The sequence below is a fragment of the Pseudorasbora parva genome, chromosome 15, assembly GCF_024679245.1.
Source record: "Pseudorasbora parva isolate DD20220531a chromosome 15, ASM2467924v1, whole genome shotgun sequence".
Taxonomy (NCBI): Eukaryota; Metazoa; Chordata; class Actinopteri; order Cypriniformes; family Gobionidae; genus Pseudorasbora; species Pseudorasbora parva.
In genome coordinates, this window is record NC_090186.1 from 38321913 (window position 1) to 38345372 (window position 23460).

The 23460-nt window shown below is 37.1% G+C and overlaps 2 protein-coding genes across 4 annotated transcripts in view; one reads left to right on the forward strand and one right to left on the reverse strand.

The window, feature by feature from the left end:
* Positions 1–17111, reverse strand: rfx6 (regulatory factor X, 6). 2 transcript variants are annotated; one of them, XM_067417981.1, is made up of 20 exons: positions 16980–17111; positions 14995–15176; positions 14668–14821; positions 14447–14570; positions 14140–14201; positions 13974–14051; positions 13744–13771; positions 13187–13294; positions 13011–13088; positions 12804–12917; positions 11145–11194; positions 10866–11025; positions 10637–10775; positions 10081–10190; positions 9883–10000; positions 7374–7496; positions 7000–7206; positions 5012–5527; positions 2751–2960; positions 1–282 (listed from the first exon to the last, which is right to left on the reverse strand). In XM_067417981.1, exons 2-20 carry the CDS (start codon positions 15044–15046, stop codon positions 104–106), a joined length of 2610 nt encoding a protein of 869 aa, XP_067274082.1. In that variant the 5' UTR covers positions 15047–15176; positions 16980–17111; the 3' UTR covers positions 1–103. The 2 variants fall into 2 exon arrangements, with proteins under 2 accessions (XP_067274082.1, XP_067274081.1); XM_067417980.1 differs by lacking the exon at positions 16980–17111 and having other exon boundaries at positions 14995–15190.
* tdrd15 (tudor domain containing 15) overlaps positions 17010–23460 on the forward strand; it is a 13508-nt gene continuing 7057 nt past the window's right edge. For both annotated transcript variants that reach the window (XM_067417977.1, XM_067417979.1), the window contains exons 1-2: positions 17010–17143; positions 17525–17631. In XM_067417977.1, coding sequence (XP_067274078.1) covers positions 17609–17631 — 23 coding nt within the window. In that variant the 5' untranslated portion in view covers positions 17010–17143; positions 17525–17608. The remainder of the gene's footprint in view (positions 17144–17524; positions 17632–23460) is intronic.

The following is a 23460-nucleotide window of genomic DNA, read 5'->3' on the forward strand; positions in this document are numbered from 1 at the left end:
TATATTTGGCAATTAAATATTTGCTGTAAGATATACAGATGAACTAAAACATGTCTCACCTCCTGTGAGTATAACAGATGTAGAATTACAGATAAGATATCAGTCAGGGTGGCCCACCAGTTGAGCCCATGAACACGGTGTTGATGGGGGGCAGGGACGACACAATTTCTCTGATCTCTGTGGTCCCCTGGAGAGGCAGCAGTGCATTCTGGGAGTGATAAGGAGCAGGAGTTCCATACATGCAGGGTGTTGAGATGGAGCAGGAATGAGCAATGCTGGATCCTGAAGTAGAAAAGAAATTGCATAAGACTGAGTTGCAAGAAAAAAGTATGTTGACCGCTTGCAGAATCTGAGAAATGTGAAGAATTTTAATTAAATATGAGAGATATTTTATTTTTTATTTAGTGCTGTCCTGAATACGAAATTTTACATACATTTTAAAAAAAATATATAATCCACAAGACAAAAAAAAATAATAGCTGAATTTATAAAAAAAATAAAGTTCATGAAAATGAACTTTTGAAATGGTTCAAAAGTTTATGAACCATTGATTCTCAGTACTGTGTGTCGTTCTCTGGATGATCCACGGCTGTTTTTGTTTTCTGATGGTTGTTCTTGAGTCTCTTGTTTGTCCTGCTGTTCTTCAGAAAAGTCCTCCAGGTCCTGCACATTCTTCAGTTCTCCAGCATCTTTTGTATATTTGAACCCTCTCCAGCAGTGACTGCAGTGGGGGTGAAAACTTATTGAATTTGAAAATCAAGGTAAATTGTACTTAAAGGGTTAGTTCACCCAAAACTCTTGAACAGAATGAAGATGTCCACATTTTTCTTCATTTAGTACTGCCCTTCAGAAGCAACAGAAGATACTTAGATGTTTCCTGGAAGACAAATTAAAGGGTTAGTTTACCCAAAAATGAAATTTCTTTCATTAACGACGCACCCCAATGTCGTTCCACACCCGTAAGACCTCTGTTCATCCTCAGAACACAGTAACAGAAAGGACAGAAAGGCCTCGGACTAAATCTAAAAAATCTTAAACTGTGTTTCTGAAGATGAACGGAGGTCTTACGGGTGTGGAACGACATTAGGGTGAGTCATGAATGAAAGAAATTTCATTTTTGGGTGAACTAACCCTTTAATTTGTCTTCCAGGAAACATGTAAGTATCTTCTGTTGCTTCTGACGGGCAGTACTAAATGAAGAAAAATGTGGACATCTTCATTCTGTTCAAGAGTTTTCACCCCCCAGCTCTTAATACATTGTTTCCTTCTGGAGCATCCGTGAATGTGTGAAGCTTTTTTAATAGTTGTCTTTGAGTCCCTCAGTTGTCCTAAGTGTGAAAAGATGGATCTCAAAATCAAACAGTCACTGCTGGAGAGGGTTCATGAAAAAAGATGCCGTGGATCATCAAGAGAGTGACACAGTACTGAGAATCAATGGTTTATAAACTTTTGAATGGGTCTTTTTAATAATATCAGCTCTTTGTCTTGTGGACTATATGTAAAATATATTTGATGTAAAATATCTTATTCAGGACAGCACTAGTTATCACACTCTATTTTAGGGCTGTTAAACGATTCATTGCAATAAATCACATCCAAAATAAAAGTATGTGTTTACATAATGTGTGTGTGTGTGTGTGTGTACTGTGTATAATTATTATTTATATATAAATACACAGACATGCATATGTATATTTAAGACTTTTTTTATATGATTTTTATATAATATATATATACACACTTTTATTTTTGGATGTGATTAATTGCAAATTGTTTAACAGTACTACTCTGTTTAAGTACATATTCTTAGCTAGGAAACAGCTATTGAACATAAAGAATAAAGATGTAGTAGTTAAATTAAAACACATTAACACATTACATTGTCTCATGTTTGTTGAGATGTGAACAGTCATATTAGGTGCAGCAATATATTTGTTCAGAATATTTTTATTTATCTTTATTATCTGTATTATTTTTATGTTATTAATTTTCTCTTTGTTTTGTTCGGTGGAAATGGAAAAAAACACATTGAGCGGGGCAAGTTGTCACTAATTAAAAATGTAAAGATTAAATCATGTTATGAAGCAATATCATGAAATGCATCATTTTACAACATACAATTCCACTGAAAAGTTTGGGGTTTTTATTTTATGAAATTACTATTTGCTTTTATTCAGCAAGGATGCATTAAAATTATCAAAAATGTAAAAATTGAAAAAAATGATAAATTGATTATATTTCTAAAAAAAACATTTTATTCAAAAAAAGCATCACTGATAAAAATGTGTTATTTTCACAAATATTGATTAGCTGTTTTCAACAATAATAAGAAATGTTTCTTGGGCACCATATCAACATATCAGAATGATTTCTGAAGGATCATGTGACACTGAAGACGGGAGTAATGATGCTAAAAAAAAATCAGCTTTGCCATCAAAGGAATGAATTATATTTTAAATAAAGAAAACAGTTAATTTAACTTACAATAATATTCCACAATATTACCGTTTTACTGCATTTTTGATCAAATAAATGAGCATCATGTAAGAGACTTGCCGACGCCAAACTCTGGAAAAATAGTGTAAATAAAACGTGCTAAACTTCTGAAAAAACCCTCATCCTGACAACCCAGTTTGCTTGTTATATCAGTGTGGTTTTAAAGAGTTTACCCAACAGCTGTTATAAGTGCTGAGATAAGCTCCTGTGTGACAACTAGCCCCGGTCTCCATAACAAAGATTTTTATCCTCACCTGTCGTGTGTGTGCCCATTGCAGACAGTTCAGTGTAGTAGGGTCTTGCTGTCTTCCTGCTCGTGTCGTCCAGGATGTTCAGAGGATCGTGCACTTCAGCGTAGGCCGAGACGGAGCGAATGCTGCTCACGCTGCTGATAACTGACACATGCTGATCGATAAACGTGCCCAACCTCTGAGCGTCCACGTAACCACCGCTGCTGTAATATCCTGGTCAGGAGAAAGATGAACAATAATGTTTCAATAGGAGCATCTGCAAACAAACTCATACTTACCATGAGCAGCTTAGTAACATAATTCAAAAACATGATAAATCTTGTCCTCTGAGGACCTCTTTCAGGTTTGGGGTTTGTTACTGATAGAGATAGTATAACACTTTTTTTTTTTTTATTATTTTTTTTTTAAACGGCATATTTTTCTTATATTTGACCTTTATTCCACACCACTGTCCTGTGAACGGCTTGTTTGCTTCCTGCTTCTATGAAGGCCATCACTCCAAAAAACGCAATGGTCTTAGATTGGTTAGATGGCCAAATTTAGTTTCCTGTATTTTTATTGGCTGAAGTGCCAAGCACAGGTTGTCAAAAAATGCCACGGCCCTTACCATTACGGGCAGAAGTCACATCTGCGGTGACTAGCAAGGGTTTATGATGTCACTAACCCAGGAAGAAGCTTTTTGTAGTCCAAACCAGCCGTTTTTGTAGGCAATAAACTACCATAACTTTAAAACACAATATCTCCGTTTGCATTGAACTTTCAGCGCTGTAACATTGCAGATACTGTTTATGCTCAAGCAGCAACATTACACACTAACTAAAGTTAAAAAAGTGAAATTGTATGGAACCATATGATTCGGGTTGCCAATGTTACGTAATTTCAGCATTTCGGATCGCGTCAAACTGCCAAACTGCTGAAATCACGTAACATTGGCAACCCGAATCATTGATTGATTCACACCGTTTTAATCTTTTTGGAGGAACGCGGAAGAAAAGACAATGCTGAATAAAATCATAGTTTTTGATATTTTTGGACCAAAATGTATTTATGATGCTTCAAGAGATTCTAATTAACTAACTGACGTCACATATGGACTAATCTGATGATGTTTTTATTCCCTTTCTGGACATGGACAGTATAGTGGGCATAGACTGCATTTGCTCTGGGACTAAAATATAAAATATCTTAAACTGTGTTCCGATGATGAACGGAGGTTTTACGGGTGTAGAACGACATTAGGGTGAGCCATTAATGACATCAATTTCTTTTTTGAGTGAACTAACCCTTTAAGTATTAGGAGACTTCTGGGGGTAGGGGTAGTAGAATAAGTTGACATATAGTTACCATGTCAGCAGAATGTCTGTTGAGGGACCATTACAATTAAAATGTTAGCAGATATCAGGCAGATGGTCTACTAATACTCTAATGAGAGTTAGTTGATATGTAGGTACAACTTTACTTAGAGTCAACAGGTTGTCTGAAGGAGGCCATCAAAATAACCATTCCAAATTGTTTTATTTAATTGCTTTTTTGTGTGCATGTGTATACAGTATACTATACATAAATGAATAGTGAAGAGAGGACAGGAAACACTTCAACTGGTACAGTGTATTCTTTCATTTTGTATTATTTTATTAATAAAAGACAAAACTGACATCTCAACTAAGGTCACCTTAGTAGATATATCTATATGCATAAGCTAATCTTAACGTAGGTAAGATTTATTTAATGTTTTTTATTTAAAGTCTCTTAAGCTCACCAAAGCTTCATTTACTTGATCAAAAATAAAGTGAAATTGTGAAATATTATTACAATTTAAAATAACTGTTTTTGATATATTTTAAAATATAATTTAGTCCTGTGATGCAAAGTTGAATTTTCTGCATCATTACTCCAGTCTTCAGTGTGAGATGATCCTTCAGAAATCATTCTAATACACTCATTTGCTGCTCAGGACATTTATTACTAATGTTGAAAACAGTTGTGCTGCTTACAATTTTTGTAGAAATAGTGATACATGTTTTTTGATTCTTTGATGAATAGAGAGTTCAAAAGAACAAGATTTATTTGAAATATTTAATTTGTAATTAATATTTAATGTCTAACTTTATAAATATCTTTACTGTCCCTTTAGGTCGAAACAAAGCATCATTTGTGAATAAAAAAAACAAGAAATAAAAAAAGGTTTAATTTGTGGTGTACATCTGTGGACATTTATGCAAGTGCACTCTTAACTGGCCAAAAATAAGTTTAGCTTCTCTTACCATTGTGCCCAGAGCTGCAAACCGGACCTGAACATCCATCCCCACTGGCAGTACTTCCTCCAAAGCTGTACCCTGTGGAGTCCAGCAGCTGTACGGCATCAGTCTCCATCGCAGGGTCACCTGCGGCTGCGTATCCAGTCGACGCAACCCTCGAGCTGTAGGGAGACGCGGAACAGCCGCTGCTGAAGCAGTCTTTTGGCAGCTGGTGTCCAGAAAAGGGTACGTAGCGTCCGCTTTCAGCATGAGCCTGATAGGCCGACGTGGGAGTGTGCGTCTGAGCTCTGAACACAGGCTGGTAGTAAGAAGAGTTGGTGTAGGAGCCAGAACTAGCACTGTGCAGACTCTGGTACATGGTGTCAGGGAAAGCCTGGCAGGACACTTGAGGTTGGACGGGGCAGCTGCTCTGCGGCCTCACAGCCATCGGGCCCTGGTTGATCACGCTGCCACGGTTGATCATGGCTGGAGAGATCGGAGGGGTCATCAGGGGGGCACTGTTCTGAGAGTAATCCATTTGACCTGGAAAAATATTAGTAATTATATTAATATAAATTATTATATTAATATATATATATATATATATATATATATTTTTTGAAAGATGGCTCTTATGCTCACCAAGGCTGCATTTATTTGATCAAAAATACAGTACTGTGAAATATTATAATAAAAAATAAGAGTTTTCTATTTGAATATATTTTAAAATGTAATTTATTTCTGTGATCAAAGGTGAATTTTCAGCATCATACGACAGTCTTCAGTGTCACATGATCCTTCAGAAATAATTCTAATATGCTGATTTCGTGCTTTTCTGATTATCATCAATGTTGAAAATGAGAAAGAAATACTTTTATTCAGCAAGGAATTGACCAAAAGTGATTGTGAAGAAAAAAAAATGTTTTCAGCATTAAGTGATAATAATAAAAATTATTTAGCACCAATAATACTTTAGAACTGGGTGTGTTTACATGCATGTTTTTAATGATTATGCCTAATAAGCCGACAATGAACATGGTCATGTAAACGCAGTAACCCGTTTTCTTTTATCGGAGTAAGGTCATAAACACCGTAAGCATAAACTGGTCAGGTAGTTTTTTGCCTCTTACCCTGATTTCGCGCTGCATGTAAACGGATTAACCTGCTTTCTGTCGGCTTATTGAAGTGCGCATGTGTGATAGGTGACAAAAACGCAAACTTAGAGCACATTTAATCGCATTCAGACAGAGCGAGCTAGCGTTTTGCATGAAATAAGGACATATATCACAAACGCAGACTCTTATAAAACCCAGAAAATTGTACAGATGTGTTATCTTCTCATGCAGCAAAAGAGGTTCAGTCAAAACGCTGCATCTGTAACTGCATAAGGGATAATATGAGACGTAAATCTCCTGCTGACACGGCACACGCTTTATTTAACATCACAACTGACATAACATTTGAAAAACTCAGAGTCAGATACGGACATTATTATTTTTGACATCACTACAAGGAAATAACCCGGTTTATTAATAAAGTCATGTAAACGCCGTTTACTTGCGTTGTCAGTTTACTGGTTTGCATGTAAACGGGGAAAACTGGTTATTTCAATAAGCTGATATTTGTGAGTTATCAGCTTATTGGTGTGCATGTAAAAGCACCCATTGAGTCCACAGAAATGTTTTAAAGTACATTTTCCATCATAACTCATTGTCCAATGGATTTCCACAGGAGCCCCGCTACCAGCTGTCAGTTAACAGTTTAATTCCCTCTTTGACACCCTTGTCTATGATTTCAAATTCAATTTGCGATGCTGTTATTCATCTTGAAGCTGAAGGATTATCCTTACGGAGAAAATGAATAGCAAAAATACTTCTGGAATAAAGGCTCCTAAAAAATGTGTATTGACTTTTGCGCTCTATAACAAATGAATTTAACTAAAAACATATAAAAAAAACATATAATCTTAAAAATGAACATGTCTCAAATGTGTGTGAGCTGCAGTTTTCAAGTACCAGTTATAGTAAAGTTGTCCGGATCGGTGCTATGGTACACAATAGTACTGGCCCCGAGCCCCTGCTGTGCAGCTGTGAGAGACAGGAAATCATGCTCTGGAGGGTTCTCGTCCTTCACTGTCGAATCACTGGACGCCACACCAGATTTACTCCGATTGGCCAAGAAGCAGGAACTTGGGGAGGCGGTGAATGTAGCCTTACTAGCATCTGTCAAAATAGAAACATCACAGATAATTGGGTTAAACATATTTGCATATATACCACCATTCAAAGGTTTGAACTGGGTGACCTGGTCTTACTAATCCCAAACTTTTGAATGGCAGTGTACAGTAAAATAAACTAATAATATAAATGAAACATAATGATTAGGGTACCGGCACTTCTCATGTATTTCTCCAGTAGATTCTGAAGGTCCTGCTCTTTGTCGTTGTTGAATTGTGTTTCAATTGCTAGCAGGATGTACTCATCCAAAAGCATCCGAATGAGGTGGAACGAGCCTGTAAGAAACATGAAACCATCTTAAAGGGATAGTTCACCCAAAAATGAAAATTTTGGCATAATTTACTCCCCCTCAAGTTGTTCCAAACCTGTATGAATTTCTTTCTTCTGCTGAACACAAAAGAGGATATTTTGAAGAATGTTGATAACCAAACAGTTGATGGTTAACTGTTTGGTTATCAACAAACCCCATACTATGGAAGTCAATGGGGTCCCATCAACTGTTTGGTTACAGACATTGTTTAAAATATCTTGTGTTCAGTAGAAGAAGAAAAATCATATTCATACTTTGAATATATTGGCTATATATTGCAAAAATCACTTCATAAACGTTAATAATCCAATATAATAGTTATCTGAATGCTTCGTTATTGCTGCTCATAAACTGGCTTTGCGTTCAAAAAAAGTGCAGTATGCAACAAAGCACACCATGTAGAGTACTTTTCCCACAATGCAATGCTCTCAACTTCACTTTCCCACGGGTTTTACTGAGCTAGTGCTGAGGTCAAAGGGGTGGCCTTCCAGGTGATACTGTTTGGCTTTGTGAACACCTGTAGGGTCAACAAATGTTAGGAGCACTGAGACAGGTCACACTTTAATCAGAGCGAACACACGCGGCACAAGATAAAGGATTGTTTGTACAGGCTTTTATGGCTCATTCTCAGCAGTGGATCCCCAGCTAAAAGTGAATGGTATACATTTGACTAAACTATGATGCTCCAATTATACCTAGAGTATTTAAAGGGCTAGTTTACTCAAAATGAAAATTCTGTCATTAATTACTCACCCTCATGTTGTTCCAAACCCGTAAGACATTTGATCATCTTCAGAACACAAATGAAGATATCTGATGAAATCTGAAAGCTTTCTGACCCCTCCATAGACAGCAATGTAATGAACACTTCAAGGTTCAGAAAGGTAGGAAAGACATTGTTAAAATAGTCCATGTGTTCAACATTAATTTTATAAAAGCGTTGAGAATACTTTTTGCGCGCAAAAAAATACTCATCACTTCATAAAATTAAGGTTGAACCACTGCAGTCACATTTTACGTTTTAACATTTTCTTTCCTGCCTTTCTGGACCTTGAAAGTGTTATTTTAATTGCTGTCTATGGAGGGACCTGAGAGCTCATCGATTTCATCAAAAAATACGATAAAAATGGTGGACTAACCATTTAAAGTTACCATGAAATCAAAATGGAATTATTGCAGTTTTTATTAAAAATTATTTTCCAATTTCCAATGTAACCCTTAACTAAAACCCTCCTGCAGCAACATCTCTTCTCTTTTCTGATGACGTTGTTTACAACCTGTCACTCACATGAGATCGACCAATTACAAACCCCAACCATCCAACTAACTCACCAAGTTTAGCCCTACACTTTTTCTAGTTCGAGAAACCGTTTCACTTGTATATAAACCGATCAGGCATAAGATTATGACCACCTTCCTAATATTGTGTTGGTCCCCATTTTTCTGCCAAAACAGCCCTGGCCCGTTGAGGCACGGACGGCACTAGACCCCTGAATGTGTGCTGTTGTATCTGGCACCAAGATGTAAGCAGCAGATCCTTTATGTCCTGTAAGTTGTGAGGAGGGGCCTCCATGATGCTCGAATTGAAATGAGATCTGGGGAATTTGGAGGCCAAGTCAACACCTCAAACTCATTGTTGTGCTCCTCAAATCATTCCTGAACTATTTTTGCTTTACGGCAAGGTGCATTATCCTGCTGAAAGAGGCCACAGCCACCAGGGAATACCGTTTCCATGGAAGGGTGTACATGGTCTGAAACAAGGCTTAGGTAGGAGGTACATGTCAAAGTAACATCCACATGGCATTAACTTCTTGAGCAATTTGAGCTACAGTAGCTTGTTTGTTTTATCGGACCAAACTGGCCAGCCATCACTCCCCACATACATCAATGAGCCTTGGCCGCCCATGACCCTGTCTCCGGTTCATCACTGTTTCTTCCTTAGACCACTTTTGATAGATACTGACCACTGCAGACCACCCCACAAGAGCTGCAGTTTTGGTGATGATCTTGCCCAGTCATCTTGCCATCACAGTTTGGCCCTTGTCAAACTCGCTCAAATCCTTAAGCTTGCCCATTTTCCCTGCTTCTAACAAATCAACTTTGAGGACAAAGTGTTCACTTGCTGCCTAATATATATCCCACCCACTAACAGTTGCTGTGATGAAGAGATAGTCAGTGTTATTCAATATAATGTTATAATGTTATGCCTGATCGGTGTAAGTCATAATAGATAAGAAAAACTACCGCAACTTCCATTTCATGTTGACTATAAAAAAATTACAAAAACTTTTGTATTTAAAAGAACCCGAATCACTGACTACAATTTGTATGAATGCATGCTAAAGGTTTACCAAAGCTGGTAGCGTTATTTAGGGTGAGATTGTGCATCACTCGTGCTCCAAAAAAACTCCACTTCAGAAGAAAATCTTGAGCTCGTTTCTTCACTGACCGACCATTTTGCTTGCTGGGCTAAAAGATAAAATAATATGCAAAATCAATATTTACAATTATGGCTCGCTTGAGTGCTGTGAGTTTGCAGTGCAACAAACCTTAATGACTTTCTGTTCGACCACCGAGTCCAGCCATTCAATGAAAGACTCTACTGTGGCATTTTTCCTCAGGAGGTCTTTCAGCTCTTGAAACACTGAAATGGAGTCATCTAGCAGATAAGATCAAGAAATCATAAATATATTTCAAGGCTTAGCATAGGAGATTTTTATAGGGGTCATGAACTGCATGAACTGCACCCTCGTCAGGCAGAGGGTGTCTATATTCTGTCATCATGCAAGGGCACCTGGCTTTTAAAGGAAATGAGACTCAAAGGAAATGAGGCCCAAAACACACCCATGGCTCATTGGGAGACTAGGTACAACCCTTTGAAATTGGGTTGTTTGAATCGGTCCATTCAATGGGTTCAAACAACCCAATTTCTGAATTTTCAGAAAATTTTCCCAATTTTCAACCCAACTTGGGTTTATTTTAAGCCAGCAGTTTTTAGAGTGCAGATCGTTAAAATAGGGCCCTTATAGAGCAAAGATCTTAATAATCCATGACCCCTCTTAAAAAACATCAAACGTTTTGACTACCAAGCCAACAGTAACTCACATTCAGAATAGAAGTCTGAATCTTGGTCATTTGAAATTGAAAGGAGTGCTTGAGAACCAATACTGTTCAGATCCACCTTATCAATATCATTTACCATAGAAGTCACAACATTCTGGTCAAAAAGTGCAGGTCTTGCAATCTGAAAAGACATAAATCCATTATAGTTGCACCAAGATTCACAAAATAAACAAAAGCAAGACGTGTGTATATATGTCTGTAAAACATCCACCTGTGCAAGATGTAAAAAGGAGGTCTGTCTCTTTAGGGAGGACACAAACTGTCGAGCTATCGGAAGTTTCTTGCCAGAGAGGATTTCTGGGAGATTCTCCAAGGAAGACACCATCCAGTGTTCCCAGTGCTTGGCAAAATTTCGAATATCTGCCAAAAGACTGGAGATATTTTCCTAAACTCACTCAAAAACACTTAACAATATGAAATTCAACATCTTTTTGATTTCACTGCATATAAAAACAAATAATGTGTAAAGCAGCAAGTCTAAAAGACAAACCTCTCTGGCATGTCCTGCATAGTAGCAGGAATGAGAACATCTGTCAGAACCTGTGAAAAACAATTCAGCCAGCTGGTGAGAAGTCAAACATCGTGAGACAATTAGGAACTACTGTTAAAAAAAGTAACGGAAAATTTTGCTAAAGGATACCATAACTATTTGTGTTATTTGTGTAAAAAATTACATGAATCAATTTCACACTATAAATATTGAAATTGTTCATGATTAATTCACTCTTTTTTATATCATTAAACAAAAAAAGGTTAAATAGGTTTTTATATAGAGCTCTAGAAAATCATCATGGAACCCATTACGCCAAAAACGTTCTATAAGGAGAAATATCTTGATTTAACGATTACATAATACTTTCCTGTTTAATGGGTTATTTTATTTTTTTCTAGTGATAAAGTATGTTTACAAGTTGCTTAATTCATAAAACATAATTAAGATTAAATAAATGTATAAAAACCCATCATGGGATGCCCTAAAAAAGTCTATATATGAATCCTTTAAGTTTCTATAAAGAACCATTTTTTCAAAGAGTATAACTTTAAAATGTAACAATATTTCTGTGATTAATTTTCATCTTTTAAGATTCAAAGTCTTGGTCTAGGACAATGGTTCAACAATTCAATTTAAACAAATTACACTTGAAAAGTAGAAAAAATAAATGACTTACATAGAAAGTGTCCTGGACACTTTTAATGTGACTATGTGTAGAAAATTATAAAATTCCTAGGACATACCTTACCATTAAAAAGTTTTAGGTCAGTATGATAAAAAAGAAGAGGAAAATAAATTACTTTTACTTTTACAAAATACTTTTCTTAGTAAGGATGCATTAAAGATGCACTATGTAGTATTTTTGCAGTAAAATATTCAAAAACCACCAGGCCAGTGTTATATATTTTGTTCAGTTGAGTACTTACAATATTCCAAATGTTTCCAACCATTTGTAAATTGTGAGAAAATTGCTATTTTAACCAATGACCGGAACGTTTCAGCATAGCGTTTGAGGGAGTCGCCTGTCAATTGCGTCATATCTGCGTTACCCTCAGTTTCCGGGTTTTATTCTGCAGAAGCGCTTTACTCTTAGTAGTGTGAAGTGTCACAGCAGCCACTGAGCGAACGCACAGAGTAACGTCATAACATCATTTTAAACACACTTAAATGTATCTAATAGATAAAAAGAGCTGCATCACCTCATACCAATGACCGGAAAAGCGGAAATAGTGCGCGCATCCGGCGACTGTGTCCCGTCCCGTCATAATAAAAGTCCCATTTCTCGCAAGGCGTGTGTTTGTGTAACAATCGCTCCAGCAGCCGTGCTCAGCTCAACAACACTCGGTCCTGCTCTGCTTTACACTACAGTAACGTTAATAACCGCATCCAAAAACATGATTTCTGCCTGAGTCCTATTTTCCACCGGCTGTGAGGTGAAGACCACGTCCTCTAACAAGATGCTGCCCTCAAACTTTGCGTCATAAAACTACGCCTTTGTTCTGAATAGGCGACCTCTAGTGGACGGAAAGTTGCATAGTGCACCTTTAAATTTATGACAAATTTCATAAAAACATTAAGCAGCACAACCATTTTTAACCAACCCCATTAAGTGCCCATATTTGAAGTAACATCTAGATGTGATTCATAAACACTCACTTTGTAGAGTATAGAGTCACACACACAGAAGATGTCCACGATCACTGGATTCTCTAGCAGTGGAAGAAGATGTTCAGGCATTCCTTGCCAGAAGTGAAGCAGAAAGTTCTGGATCTGGAACAAATGGGAATGATTACTGCATTGTATGTGATGCATTTTATGCATTTTTGTGATGACAACAAATACTTTAAGAGCTTAAAATAGTACCTCCTCAAAGTTGACATTAATGGCATTATCCAGAATGCATTGGCAGTGAGTTTTGTACATCATAATCAATGTGTCGACCTAACAAATGACAAGCATAGCAGAGTCTGGGGTAAGTAAATTAGTAGCAGTACATATGAACAGCATTTTGGAATGGCTCTCCATTAAAATGAACAGACCTTATCTTTTGAAACAGACTCCTGAAGCACTAAATGCTGTGCACTTGGGAATTCAGGTAAAAGAGTTCCTGTTTTAGAGCTAAGAGAGTATTTCCTGGTGAATCCTCCCTGGGAAAAATAAGAAGCAGGTATATAAGTAATATTATTCTGCTATATGTTGCAGATATAAAAACATGACAACATTTTCTAAATATTTATATGCAATGTATATTAATTATTCTATTTTGCAAGCATACATTCGAGGGTCATTATGGGTCAAATGTTTAGAGGGTTTATTTTAAAGAAATAAACGGATCAAAATTGACACTAAAGACATTCATAATGAAAATACTAAATATTTATTTTTTAAATAAATGCTAATGCATATTTATCAAAGAATGCTTTCCACAAAAATATTAAGTAGCGCAACTGTTTTCAACATTGATAATGAAAAGAAATAAATATATACACATTGTATTTATCAATTTAAAGAGGAGGTCGAGATACTAAAAATGAAGCATTGCACTCCTATTTCTTACATAAAAATCATAATATATTTCTATAGTCAAACTGCCCACCTCATTTTTTAGCTTGCTTCCAGAGAATCTGTGCAATAGAGACATACGAGACATTACTGAGATGATAAAACATTTAAAAAACGAAAATGAAACATGAAAATTACTTCAATACATATAATGCTTCTCTGCATGGGCTATGGAAAATCACTCGCCTTTCATGTGATTATTCAAAAAAAATGTGATGACTTATGATTGGACGCTGAATTGATGGGATGAAGGTCGAAACTAACCGTGTCAAACCTTTTCCTGAGTACACAGAGTGATAATACGCACTGCTCTCCTTGATTCCAATACCATAATAATGATACCTGAAAGACATTCAGAAGACAAACACTATCAAGAGCTTTAGATTCAGGCATTTATGTATCATTAAATAGGCATTTAGCTCTTTCTTACTTCGAATGGCCTCTGGTTCCAAGCCTTCGTGTTGTGAGCAGAGGAAATTTCTGCCTTATGGTCTGAAATGATAACATTAGAGCTCTAACACATCATGAGATCGATCTCCAAGTACTGTAAATACAATATCAACAGCTATTTATGTCCGTTAATGTACATTTTTGGCAAGTATAGCCTATTCATCCTAAAGATATACTAAAATACACCTAAAATACGAATAGAAATACATATCTGTCAATTGTATAATACTTATCACCGAGAATGCTTCTGACTGTCTGGCATAAAACTGAAGATATAAAAACCTTACCTTCCCAAAAGTGGCAGCACAAGCAGGATCTAATTTCTCCTTCCGGCAAAAGTCTAAATAATGAGCGTAGAGGATACACCGTGGCAGGCAAACACCTTCACAAACTATGTAATTTTCCTCAAGCCTAAGAGAAAAAACATAAGCTCATAAGTAACTTCATTCTTTGCTTCCACTTTTTGTAGATTACTTATAATGAAAAAGAAGAATTGATCAGAGAGTACCATTGCAAAGTAAGCTGAGTCTGTTTCTTCTTGTCCTTGATGATCTGACTGATGCTTTTCTTTGGCACAGTTTGTTTCACAGAGAACGTCTTAGAATAATCCAGGTGGCCGAGGTCCTCTTCAGAGGAAATGCTTCCATTACTTTCATCAGCTTCTGCCAAATGAATAACATACATAGCTTTGAAACGGTGACGTGTGCCAAAACTTTTCATAACGTATAATGGCTAAACAAACTGGCGACAGAAGGAGAATTTCTAACGGTGCATTGAAAGAAAGCATAGCAGTAGTTTAATCAAGGCGAGTTTGAAAACAATTTGATTTCCTCACCTGATTTAATGCCAGAATCCTCCTCCTCATCAAGCCTGGCTTTGAAAAACATGTTTTTTCCGAGATTATCTTGGTCAACAAGAATTGTCCCGTGGAGGTCATCTGCGTTTTTGCAAGCTCTCTTTGTCTGCGCCGTTTGTAGCTGATGAAACGTGTCATTCTTCAATGGACTCCCTATATTTCTTTTCATTGGCATGTTCAAGGAGAAATTAAAAAAGAAAAACTGGAATGCAAAATTAAACCCACCAAGAGAAATAATAAAAAATAGTGCCCCTCAAAAACTCAATTATTAAAACATTCCAAAATCAACACGGCCCATTTTCACGTTTGGCAACGTGATGCATATATCCAATTCCTGAAATGATACACATCTCCGAAGCATCCCAAAAAAAGCATTTAAACAATTTGTCAACTATGTATGTCGCTTTTCCTCTTTGCTCACTAGAAACAAATGCTGACAAAATAAACCTGTAGCATGATGGAAACTCTAAAAATAGCAGCCGACATATAACATTAATCCTGTAAAAGTTCATTAATCCAAGATTGGGTAAGATAACACCTTCCAGTCTTAATTAAAGCTCTGCTCTCTCTGAAATGGTGCGTCACAGAGGTGAGTGCCTTAGGGCCATTTATCTTATTTACAGAAGACTGGCAATGGATTCTGGGATTTAATGATTAACCAACAGGGATATTATCTCCTTGAAATCTGGAAATCTCGCCTATCAAATTGGAGCCAGCCACCCTCCTTGATATTACTTTTGCCTTTCGTTTACCTCGATTCACAAACTATATTTGAAACTTTTTTGCTGATTTTATCTACAACAAGATGCTGGACAGGCAGAGTTTAAAAACACCACATCTGAAGCATGGAAATAAGAGGAAAATTGTCAAATGGACAAATAAACACAAAGACAATAATGGCAGCCCAAAATCTGATGATCAAAAAAGTGCATCCATCCATTATAAAAGTAATCCATACGACTCTGGGGGTTAATAAAAGGCCCTCTAATTTTTTTTGTTAAATCTAAGGGTTTTTGTAAGGAAAATATCCATATTTAACCCACTATAAAGAAAAATATCTAGCTCCTGGCAGACCGCCTTTCTGTAAACATTGATACTTTTCTTACACAAACCCATCGATTTGCTTCAAAAGGCCTTTACTAACACCATGGAGCCGTATGGATGACTTTTATAATGGATGGATGTACTTAAAACTCTGTGCTACTATTTACTGCTATTATAAAACTTGGATTAGCCAGGAAATGTTTTAGTATAACTCAGACTGTATTTGTCTGAAAGAAGAATATCATACACCTAGGACAGTTTGAGGGTGAGTAAATTATGGTCAAACTATCATGTTGAGTTGTTGTGGGACAGTTTGACTGTAATGTCTGATATTTTGTGAACCCATTAGCAACCTTCACTTAAATATTTTATAAATTAAAAAATTTAGAAATCGAATATGAAACAAAATATAAATCAGAAACAAATGTAAAAGTTAAATTCAAATGAGCATTTTTATTTTATTTTAATCTTTATCAATGTTAAAACTGATAAAGTTGTTCAATAAATATTGTTTTTTAATGTTTGATTATTTCTATATTTTTCTTTTAATTTATTTTTTTAGTTATTTGGGTAATTTTTGGTTCTTTTTAGTTAAACAATGAAAAAGAGAAAATAAATAATGTAACATATTAAATTCATTTTAACTTAACTTACATTTAGTTTTATATTATTTTAGTTTACTGTGCTTTTATTAACTTGTTAACCCAAGTGTAACAAAAATATAATAAAACTTATTTTTAAAAACCCTATATAAAAAATGCTTAATTGGACATGATTCAAAGCCAAATAGTTCTGGAGATACATAAAAACCTTGTGCACTCAATAGTAGCAAAAATGAAAAACGCTATAGAAAACAAACATCGACAAATGATTCACAAATGATTCAAAGCCAAATAGTTATGTAGATACAGACAACCTACCTTGACAACCATAGGGTGACAACTAGCCCCGGTGACCCCTACATTTCATTTGTTCAAATTTGTAGGTAGTGGCTTCCTTATTGGCCTATGAGCACAGCCTCAGCGTTCCTCTTTCAGCACGTGCCAAGGCCGCGTAATCTGCAGAAAACATGATGCGCATGGAGGTAAGATCATTTTGTCAGTCAATTCAATTTATAAATGCTACAGACAAAATAACCACTTTGTCTGTAGATAATAATGAATGTATTCGGTATTCATAAAAATAAAAAAACGCCGTAGAAAACTACTTTTCAACCTAAATAACACCTGAAGTCGAAAATATGCCATGTCGACAGATTCGACTGGTCGACAGTTATGTAATTCAGAAACGATTAATAAATTATGAAATGTTATTTCTTTTTATGGATAGATTTTTTTTGTATAAAAATGTAAATCATAGACATATAGCCTACGTGCAACTCGGATAGCGCAATCACTCAATCTAATATGATTCGTTTGCGGTCCTTATAATAACTTTATGATTTATATTTATGCTATTTTATTAGTGTGTTGACCTCCTTCGTCCCAAGCTGTGGCTGACGTACTCAGTGCATGAACATTTACCAGGACTGCGTGGTTAGATTGGATTCATGCCTTGGAGTCAAATGGAGAGGTAAGTTTTATAATGAATAACCGATGCTGTGTTGCCAGATTGTCTACACAACAAATCCCCGTTTTACTAATCAAAACTATCCATCATGTCCAAAACTAGCCCATTGCTCTAACGTTTCAACCCACAGACTAGAAAAGAAACGGTCAACTATTAAAGGGTTAGTTCACCCAAAAAGGAAATTGATGTCATTAATGACTCACCCTAATATCAGTAAGACCTCCGTTCATCTTCAGAACACAGTTTAAGATATATTATACTTTAGATATATTATATTTCTTATATTATATATAAGATATTTTATATTTTAGTCCCAGAGCATATGCAGTCTATGCCCACTGTACTGTCCATGTCCAGAAAGCTAATAAAAACATCATCAGAGTAGTCCATATGTGACATCAGTTGGTTAAATAGAATCTCTTGAAGCATCGAGGCCAAACATCTAACAGCTAGTCTTTAGCCTCTGGCCAAACATTTCTCCGATGATGCCAATTGACAATTGATATTTGCTTTATCGGAGGAATTCTTCCAGAAATAAAATGCGTAAATCTCTTGTCTCAGGGGGATTTGAGGGAGGGGGAGCACAATCATTTTAATATACTCCAGGATTTCTACTGATATAAAGCCATATGCTAATAGCTGAAGTAACCCTTTAAATCACTTCCGTATTGGCTTCAAGAGCAGAGGTCTTCAACCCTGCTCCTGGGGACCCACTCTCCTGCAGAGTTTAGCTCCAACCCTAATCAAAGTCAGCTGAAGCTAATCAAGCCCTTTAGGATCAATTCTTGAAAATACACAGGCCAGTGTGCTGAAGCAGGTTGGAAAAAAACCTTTCAGGACATTGGGTCCCCAGGAGCAGGGTTGAAGACCACTGTTCAAGAGGAACTGGGGTGGTTCCGCTTGGTTCAAGATCAAATGGGTGTGCAACATTTTGAAACGGTTTGCAAAAATCAACCTAAAAATTACAAATATTCTTTATTTGACAGGGACAGTGGACACTAAAATATTACCCCAGAATTAGCTACAGAGCTAAATTTCATCTGTTGTCCCTGGGCAGGAGTACACCAAATCATCAAAAACATACCATACAGATTAAATACAATAGAATGCAAGCAGTGTAAAAACATATTAAAAATTAATTTACCTTGTAAAATTAATGATCACAAACCTGACTTGCCTTTAAAAATCTTTTCAAATGCAATTTAAACTGGACAAAGGTAGTACACTGTCTAATATTAGTTGGTAAACTATTGCAGTTATTAACAGCCTTTACAGAAAAGGCTCATCGACCAAAATCTGTTTTCTTAAAATGCCCTTCAGTCACCTCTTAACGAGTATTGCATCCTTCATATCTCCGAAAAGTCTTTAGTTTTATTATATTTATAAAAGAAATTTGGGCTGTACCGAGTCTTTCTGGAAAAAACGGAGCGCCTGGAGGCGTATCGTGTGGGCGGAGCTAAAGAATGACGAGCGCGCAAAGCGGTGACGTCCTCAAGCGTGGAGAAGCCCATGGCTATCGATCTCAGCTAATAGATATATGATCCAGAATCATTCGGAGACTGAAATAAATTGAACAGGAGAAACAGCAACAGCAGGTCTGTGGTATGTACTGTATTTAGTGGCCTGTCAACATTTGTGTGTCTTTACTCGCAGTTTATGAGGACATGATTCGGTTTATGGACTATTGTATGCGACTAAACCTTAGCAGTAGCAAGCAAAACGGTTTTGCACGTCAGACTAGTGTAACGTTATACACAGAACAACAATGGAGTAACCGTTAGCCCATTTGAATGACGAAGCACGCTATCGTGTCGTTTACTGATGTTTACTCATGCGACAACAGCATAGACATTTGAAGCAGTTTTACTCACCGGCTGCTTCCAAAGCAGGACCGAACCTTTATCGCTGGGACCGTTCCGTCAAAAACACACTTCTTTGGTATGATTTGGTGAAGTCCTGACAGCAGTGACTGTAGAGATCCACTTTGCGACGCGACTGAAGCGATGTTGTGAAGCTTCCCGTCATTTCTGCGTTCAAATCGGTTCAAATGCAGCGCTGCCTTCCCGGAATGCTGTGCTGAAGCGTTGAAGTCACTTGATGTCACCCATAGGAATAAAGTGGAGCGCGGCGCGGACTATGACGACATAAGTGTTCACGGACGAATGGATCTGCACCTGAGCGAGTGTTTATGCGCGTGCATTTCCTCTCTCGCTCTAGTCACGCGCGCGCACCCTACCGGGAGAAGAGCCCGTACGGGCCTTACAAGGACCTTCCGCTCTATTAACGTCAAGCCGACCCATACTCGAAAAAAACTCTCCGAAACTTGTGAGAAACCCGAAGGAGTATTTTTGACACAGAAATACTCCATCAAACGTCCAACATTAGTTTTTGAAACTTTGTCTATGTTTAGGATGGGAATCCAAGTCTTTAACAGTGTAAAAAGCTCAGTATGCATGAAACAGCACCCCCCCCCCCCCCCCCCCCCTTTTAAACTACAATTGTGAAATATTACAAAGTTATTAAAGGTAAAAATATTATGTTTTTGAATTATAAGAAAATTATGGTATCTGTCAGGTTTCTTATCAAACACTTTTATAGCCCATTTGTATAAACTATGTAATAATAATAATAATAACTTTAATTTATATAGCGCCTTTCACAAAACCCAAGGACGCTTAACAAACAGCAAGGGGAGAGAAAACCAAGCAGTTATGGACCATAGGCCTCAGTGAAGAGATGTGTTTTAAGTTGTTTTTTAAAGGCTGCTAGAGATGTTGCAGAACGGATGGAATGAGGAAGCTTGTTCCAGAGTGAGGGAGCACCAACACAGAAGGCTCTATCACCAAACGTCCGTAGCCTGGACTTTGGGACAGCAAGCAGGTCCTTGTCTGAGGACCGCAGGGACCGGGCTTGGTTGTAAGGATGGAGTAGATCAGTCAGATACTGTGGTTGAAGTCCATTTAGAGATTTGTACGTCAGGAGGAGAAATTTATATTTGATCCTTGATTTAACAGGCAGCCAATGAAGCTTTTTGAGGATTGGAGTAATATGAGATCCAAGTTTTGTGTGAGTAAGCATCCTAGCTGCAGAATTCTGTACATACTGGAGTCTGTCAGTAGCTTTGCTAGGCAGACCAAACAGGTCTAAGAGTAGATTTTCCTGCTTGGGACCATGAAGTATGAAGTAATGCAGTAAGAGAAAATAGGAAAAATTAAAGAAATCAAAAAGGTTCTTGCAGCTTCTGCTCAAAGTTGACTCGTATAAATTTAAAATTTCTAAGATGGGGTGTAACTGTACAAACAAATTTTTAACATGTTTTTCAAATGTTAAGTGAGTGTCTAAAATACCTTGAATATATTTAAAGTCCGATACAATTTGTAATCTTTCATGATTTACTAATATATCTGGTATAACCGCCTCCATCTTTCTAATCTTAAAATACATACAAGCAGTTTTCTGGACATTTAAAGGGGTACTTCAGCGCTAGGAAGATGAATCTGTATTTAAACTGGGTCATCAATGTAGTAGAAATGTGAAATTATTTTTGAATTTGGTGCCTTCTAGACTGAGAAAAGACAGAAAATGTATTTTTGTCTCATGGGGATGAAAGACTACAATTCCCAGAATGCTTCGCTGCCCAGTGAGGCCATTCCCAAAGCCACCAACTTGTTTACTGTGACTGAGTTGAAGAAGACACTACAATTAAAAACTGAACGTGTCTGTTCAATATAATGAGTGAGTCACTGCACGAGTATCACAGCACTGAGCACTAACTGCAGGAGTCAGATTAATGAGCTCTCATGATGAGAGCTGAGGTAATCGCGACTACACTCGCGGCATACATTCACAACGCGAGTTCAGTCTGGCGCGTTTCAGTTCATGCCTTTGCAAGGTTAACTTTCATAGAAATTAATTTGAGAAGTTAAAGTTAAACTGGGTCATTAATGTAGTAGAAATGTGAAATTATTTTTTAATTTGGTGCTTTCTAGACTGAGAAAAGACAGAAAATGTATTTTTGTCTCATGTGGATGAAAGACTACAATTCCCAGAATGCTTCGCTGCCCTGTGAGGCCATTCCCAAAGCCACCGCTACTGGATTACAGAGACTGAGTTCCTACAATTAAATACTGAACGTGTCTGTTCAATATAACGATCGAGTTGCCGCGTGAGTTTCACAGCAGACTCAGATTAGGAGTCAGATTACATTTAACGTCATAAATGAGTTGATGAGCTCTCGTGATGAGAGCTGAGGTAATCGCGACCACATTCGCGGCATACATTCACAACGCGTTTTCAGTTCATGCCTTTGGAAGCTTAACTTTCATAGAAATTAATTTGAGAAGTTAAAACACTTACATTGCTTAGCATCCGTTTAAATTAATGCCTGTAGCTGAGCTGGGCTGTAAGTGTGATCTCCATTCCCCATGCACGAGTTGAAAACATGCGGAAATGGCTCCCTCTGCTGGCTGTAGTCTTTAGCCTCTGGGCAATCATTCCTCTCGTGACGCAAATATCGTCAATTTGCGTCACGAGAGGAATTTTTCCAGAAATAAAATGCATAAATCTCTCGTCTCAGGGGGATATAAGAGGGGGGAGCACGATCATTTGAATATACTCCAGGGTTTCTACTGATACAAAGCCATATGTTAATCGCTGAAGTAACCCTTTAAAAGACTGTTAAATGACCAGTCGATGCTGTTACACTTGGATCACAGTCAACCCCTGGCCCAGCCTGAAGACATGCATGCTTCAGTGTGCATGTGTGGTAAATGCAACCGTGCATCTGCAACATTCATTCACACAGAAACCATTTTTTTATGGCTGGATTCTGTGATGAACCGGGGATCGGGTACCGTCATTTAAAGAATTGTGTCTGGGGGGAGAGGGGAGTCAACAATGGTGTTCAAAGGTAAAATAACTGCCCTCCCTTAATTAATAAACTTTATTTAACATAACCATTCATGCAAAAATGAGATGTTACATGCTTGATATGTTAACACTTAAAGGAACTGTATGTAAGAAATGTATTTCAATTAATCATAAAATGGCTCTGATATGTCACTAGACATTAAGAAATCATATTAATTTCAAATACTTCTATCACTGACAACAGTAGTCCGGTCAGGATATTGTCATTTAAAAGTTGTTGTTGCAGCCCTCAACTGATGTTGATGTTGTCATGTTTTGGCCTGAAGCTCCGCCCTCCGCCCTCCACCTATCGACCAATCACAAAGTCAGTTGTGTTTTGGCATCCAGGTTGCCAGATCTGCTCTAGTTACCACAGCTGCAGCTACAAACGCTCCTGCTGGATCCTGCAGCCTATCTGGCAACCTTAAGTGAGGGGGAGGGGGGATAGCGATTGCAGTACCAGTTTTGGCCACAATCTTACATACACTTCCTTTAACCAATAAATATCGGTTCTATGAATCGGTTATCGGCACATAAACATGCAAATAATTCATATACCTATAGGTTTCAAAAACAATATCGGTCAATCACTAATTTGCATAATACGTTCTCTGTGAGCGTGAATATGTGCGTACAGAAACATGAATTTACAGAATATGTACAGTACAGAATATGTGCGTCTTAGACATCTTGCAAGTAACAAATTGATTTTATAAACAACTCTACACTATCTACAAATGCACACTTTTAGAAGATCTCAGAGCTGAATTCGACTAAGTCTGCAAGGATTGTGAAAATTATATTTATTAGATAATCAAAGACTTGTTTAAAGCTGCAGTCCGTAATTTTTTTTTGGTTAAATTTTCCACAAATAACTGCAATCGCATGTTTCAAACAGAGATGGCTGCAAAGAGGCAAAACTTA

Coding starts and splice junctions, on each gene's coding strand:
- rfx6 (XM_067417980.1), bottom strand. CDS start 15,190: ATGCCAATGAAAAGAAATATAGGGAGTCCATTGAAGAATGACACGTTT. Junction 7,497..9,882: donor AAATAACGCTACCAGCTTTG/GTAAACCTTTAG, acceptor TGTTTCTTACAG/GCTCGTTCCACCTCATTCGG. Junction 2,961..5,011: donor TTGCAGCTCTGGGCACAATG/GTAAGAGAAGCT, acceptor TCTCCTGACCAG/GATATTACAGCAGCGGTGGT.